A 5,585-nucleotide genomic window follows, 5' to 3' on the forward strand; every position below is an offset into this window, starting at 1 on the left:
CTCTCTCTCTCTCTCTCTCTCTCTCTCTCTCTCTCTCTCTCTCTCTGCCTACTCAGAGCACCAGTATGAAATGAAGAGAACACTATGCTCCTTGCCCTGTCTACGAACGTTTTTCTTGTTTGATATGATCAGCTGTCATGTGTGCCCACTGCTGGCTTAAATCTGTGGTTCTACTCTTTTCTTGAGTACTAGAGCATCATAGAAGCATTTGTTTTTCATCATCAGGTATATTGCTCCTACCAATTTATAGCTAAGAAATAAATTGCTTTGAAATATTCATCTTCTGGTAAGTAAATTTACATGCATACCTTTCTCATTGGTGCCACAAAAAACAACAAATTCCCTCTGCAATTCATGTCAAATCCAATATTATCTGCAAAGATTATACAGATCAATTAAGGAGGAGTTTATAGACCAAGAATGAGTATAATTTAGAGTGGACCACATTGTTCATGTCAGCATCATCATGAGTGGAAAAATATGGTACACCTATTAATATAAATAACTTTATTATGCCCTAGGAAACAGAGTCACTGAAAACAGACCCTGAACTCAAGTTTCTTAGTGTCTAGTGAGGGAGATGCGATATACTATTAAAGGACAAAATTCCAAAGCAGCCAGCATCAGTGAAAGGCCCAGAGTGTAATGTATAAACAATTGTACAGAAATTAAATGAATCAGCCTTAACTCTGGGGTATAGGGTTTGTAATCCAGGGGATGGGCTAAAGAAGTAAAGGCAGGAAAGGAGATATCCCATGACAGCAGGATACTGGCTAAAAGAGGTGGTATTTGATTCTCCTACCAGGCTCATATCAACCTCTAAGTTATTGGGATGTGGGGTTCCCCATTTTTCTCCTTTCCGCTAACACCAGAGAAAATCAAGTTTGCTCTAATAGGTTTTCTGAGGTTTGTAATTAAGTGTTATGCCCTTACCTTTCTATGCCAGACAATTTCTTGGCACCTATAAGAACTAGGAAGGATTGTGCACCCTCTTCTTTTAATGGGGCTCATAAAATGAAACACATATTGTCAAAGAAACATGTAGATTTTGACGTAAATTTTGTTTGTTACAATATGTAATTTTAATGTTAAGAGACCTTTGAACTCAGGACACCACATATGTAATGAACTTTCTCATTTTGAATATAAAGTATAGGATTACATATACCTCCCTCTGCTAATTGTCTTACATAGTCTCCCTATCTAGAATCAAATGGAAATCCTCTCATCTCCCCTCCACTTCCATTTAGACTGCAGGAAAAATATGTGTCTCTCCAGTAACTAACAAATTAATTTAAATATATAAAAATTACTAAAATTGAATAACAAACTGAGGGAAAGCAATGACAAACAACCACGAAGTACCTGGAAGACTCAGTACTTGAATTTGTATTGTCAACCTCCAAATCCATTTTTTGAAAAAAAATTTAATTCCTTAAAATTACCTCCTAAGAATCCTGATCTATTGTTGAAATGTATTAGAAATTGACTAATTTGAATTCCTTTCTCCTGTTAATGACTAGGTCTTCTATATAAGCATTTATAAAATTCTTTTTATCAATACAACTCCCTATCAGAATGGCAGAGGTATTCCCATTCAGGGTTTGTAGACTTTCTATGCTGACTCTTCCCCTGATGGTAGCAGGGTAACCTACAAAGAAAATGAAGTTCCTTCTAATGCATGACCAAGGATTGTGGGAGGTGGTGGGACATGGAATAAAAATTCACTGAATGGGCCTTATGTCACTCAGAGTACCTGTAAAGACGTCAGACTGAAAGGGCTGGGGTCTCCCATTGCATCCTGGGCGATATCCAGTCATCCTGATGAATATCTGGTCACTGGAACCAGATGGCTCTGGAGGAGAAAGTGAGGCAAGTGACCTTGAACAGCGCTCTCTCACTAAACTCAAGGTCTACTGCAAATCATGTCATCATTTCACTTATGTCATGGTCCTCTTAAAAAACAGAGGACAATGAAAACCAACAACATTAATTAACTCCCAGTGTTAAAAGTATTTGGATATACCAAAGAGAGTCTTCTTTTTTGCATGTGACAATGAGCTAAAAATATAGAAATTTACAGAATTTTCTTCAAAATCGCCCCATTTCACAGAGGATCATTTCTCTTGATGCCATACTACTTGTTGGCACATATCTTTTCACCCACAATGGAAGTATTCCATCCAGTAAAATATACTTGTCTTCAAGCCTCTTATCCATTTTGGATTCAAAATAAGAGAACATAGAGGAGGAATGAAGGGAAGAGGGACAGAAAAAGAGAAAGGAATGGAGGGAATGGGGAGAAGAGGAGAGGATAAAAGAAAAGGGGAAGGGAGAAGTAAAAAGCAGAGAAAAGAAGAGGAGAGGAGGGTAGGCAAAGGCAGAAGGGACGAGGCAGAGTAGTTTTAATTTGATTCTAGAGGCAACAGGAGAATCTGAAGGAGAATTAGCACAAATATTACATAATCAGACTTATTCTTTCAGGAAACCATTTTGGCAGCTTGCACAGAAGATGGATTGAATGGAGAGGAGGCTAGAAATTAGACCACAATTTAGCTGTCTACTCCAGCACACTAGATGAGAGATGATGAGGATCTGAACAGTGTTGGTGGCTATGTGAGTGGAAATACAATTTAAGGATTGTTAATTAGCATCACAAAAAAGGAAGCAGTAAGCACAAAAATCTAAAGATTCTTCATGGGAAAAAAAAAAACTCAGTAACTTTTAATCCTGCTGTTATTTTTTAACAAGGTTTCCAAGTTTATGAGAGACAATATGATACAATGGAAAAAGGACTTAATTCAGTCTGTGATACATATAAGTTTCATGATTATAATGATGAAATTTCCATGCCCAGAATTCCCTACAGAGATGAAAATATTGGTGTAGCAAAAAAAAAAAAATGAAAAATAAGGAAAACTAAATTGATTGATAAAAAAATTCCATGTGTATTTCTATTGTCTATCCCAAAGAGATCAGGCAAGTGGGAAAAGGACCAGTATGGAAAAATACATTTATAGCAAATCTTTTTGAAGTGGCAAAGGATTGGAAATCAAGGGCATGCCCATTAATTGGGGAATGGCTAAACATGTTGTGATACAAAAATGTAATAGAATGTCTTATGAACCATAAGACATGAGAAGCAGACAAACTTCATAATAACCTGGAGAGACTTATATAAATTGATGCTGAGTGAGAGGAGCAGAACCAGTAGAAAACTGTACATAATTACAACACATCATATCTGTGATGATTAAATTCAATGACTGGGCTCAGCTCAGCAATGCAAGGCTATGAGACAACTCCAAAACACCCATGATGGAAAGGGCTATCCACATCCAGAGAAAGACTTTTGGAATCTGAATACAGATTGAAGCAAACTCCTTGCTCTTTCCCTTTCTGTTTTGTTCTTTCTTTCCCATTTTTCATTCCATTGGTTAAAAACCTTTGTTACAACTTGAATAATGTTGACTGTGATGGTATTTATAGAACCTATATAGGAATACTTGTAGCTGGAGGGGGGAGTGGGGCCATGAGAGAGAGGGAAAAAATTTGGAACTCAAAAATTTGTTGAACCACATTTGCTATAAACTAAAAGTAAATCAATCAATTAATTACATTAAAAAATAATTCTATAGATTACATTTTATCAAAGTATTGGATAAAAAATATTTGTTTTATGTGGAAATGATGTGGGGAATAAGATGAATAGAAGATAACATATAAGTATATGCATAAAGTAATTACTAGGTTTGTGAAAGACGATTTTGTGGAGGGAAGGTGGCATCTGAGTCAAATGTGAACTTTAAAAGACAGTGCATTATGGGAGGACAGAACAACCTATGCAAAGGTTCTGAGACAGGCAATATATGGGAGGAATAACAATCATGCCAATTTGTTTAGGGCATAGAGTTGATGAAGGGGAATAATGTATAGTAAATCTAGGAAGTAAGTGTAAGTTGCGATGCAAAGGTTGTTAAATTTCAAATAGATGTTTCTTTTTGATCCAAAAGTAAGAATCACTAGAATTATTGAATAAAATTTGGCATGTTAAGATGTTGTGAGTGAAATCCTGTGGCAGCCACCCAAGAGGGATTGGTCCCAGAAAGGAAAATAGAAAGCAATCTTTAGGAATTACAAGCAGGAAAATTTAGAATTAATGTCTCTTTAAGGCCCATCTTAATAGGAGATAACCAAATCAAATAGGTTTTCCTGAACACTGTTCAGTTACCCCTTGATGAAGATTATCAATCAAAAAGCTAGGTTAAATCAATTGTGTGTCTCTTATAAAGAAATATTTTTCATGTTAGTATTGTATATCATGATTGAGATCTTCCAACTCTGAAATCCTATAATTTTCTTTGACAGTAACCATGGTGAATGAAGACCGAAATCAGAGTGCTGCAGTCATATTCATCCTCTTAGGATTCTCTGACTACCCAGTTCTGCAAGTTCCCCTCTTCCTTCTATTTCTGGTTATCTATGTGGTCACAGTGGTGGGAAATTTGGGTATGATTATGATCATCAGGATCAACCCCAAACTCCACACCCCCATGTACTTTTTCCTGAGTCACTTGTCTTTTGTGGGCTTCTGTTACTCCACTGAAGTTACACCCAAGCTCTTAGAAATCCTAGTTGTGGAAGACAGAAAGATTTCTTTTGGAAGCTGCTTCACACAGTACTTTTTTGCTGCTATCAGTGTGTTGACAGAAACTTTCTTGTTGGCAGTAATGGCCTATGACCGCTTTGTGGCCATTTGTGATCCTCTTCTATACATGGTTACCATGTCCCGGAAACGATGCACACTGCTGGTGACTGGGGCATATGTATGGGGAATAACTTCTACCCTAATATTTGCCTACTCTCTCCTTAGGTTGTCTTTTTGTGGGACTAAAGTCATTAATAATTTTCTCTGTGAGTATTCTGTCATCCTCTATGCTTCCTGTTCAGACAGACACTTAAGTGAAATGATTCTTTTCATCCTTGCTAATTTTAACATCCTGAGCACTCTCATAACCATCCTCACATCCTATATTTTAATTTTTGTCACCATCATAAAGATACAGTCAGCCAGTGGGAGAAAGAAAGCCTTCTCCACCTGTACCTCCCACCTGACTGTCATCTTCATCTTCTTTGGTCCCCTTCTCTTTCTCTATTGTGTCCCCAGTTCTAAAATCTCAGGGCTCACAGTCAAAGTGTCTTCCGTTTTTTACATAGTGGTCATTCCCATGTTGAACCCCCTAATATACAGTCTGAGGAACAAAGATGTGAAAGAAGCTGTCTGGAAACTAATAGACACCAAGATATTTCCTTTCTAAAATTATTTGTTTTTGTGAGTCTGAGATAAACTCCTTGATGGATCCAAAATCTGTGAAAGCCTGTAAGGTGTAGAACAATGGCTATATTGCACTGTGAGAAAGAGTTTAACTATTAGGGGATCTCTACAAACTTATGAAATTCTAGGTCTCAAAGAAAGAGACAGAGAGGTATACAGAGAGAGACAGAGACTGAGAGACAGAAAAAGAGAGAGACAGAGTGAGAGAGACACAGAGAGAGAGACAGAAAGAGGCAGAAAATTAGGCATA

At 37.1% G+C, this 5,585-nt stretch overlaps 1 protein-coding gene across 1 annotated transcript; it reads left to right on the forward strand.

Annotated features, from left to right (window-relative positions):
• The first annotated feature begins 4,373 nt into the window (after positions 1–4,373).
• LOC138163524 (olfactory receptor 5D18-like) lies at positions 4,374–5,318 on the forward strand. The gene has a single exon (XM_069090978.1). The coding sequence runs from the start codon at positions 4,374–4,376 to the stop codon at positions 5,316–5,318; it is 945 nt and encodes a 314-aa protein (XP_068947079.1).
• Positions 5,319–5,585: the final 267 nt, after the last annotated feature.

This window comes from Petaurus breviceps, unplaced genomic scaffold, assembly GCF_028583685.1.
Source record: "Petaurus breviceps papuanus isolate PSGF00001 unplaced genomic scaffold, PetGlider_PUasm1.0 188, whole genome shotgun sequence".
Taxonomy (NCBI): domain Eukaryota; kingdom Metazoa; phylum Chordata; class Mammalia; order Diprotodontia; family Petauridae; genus Petaurus; species Petaurus breviceps.

Coding starts and splice junctions, on each gene's coding strand:
- LOC138163524 (XM_069090978.1), top strand. CDS start 4,374: ATGGTGAATGAAGACCGAAATCAGAGTGCTGCAGTCATATTCATCCTC.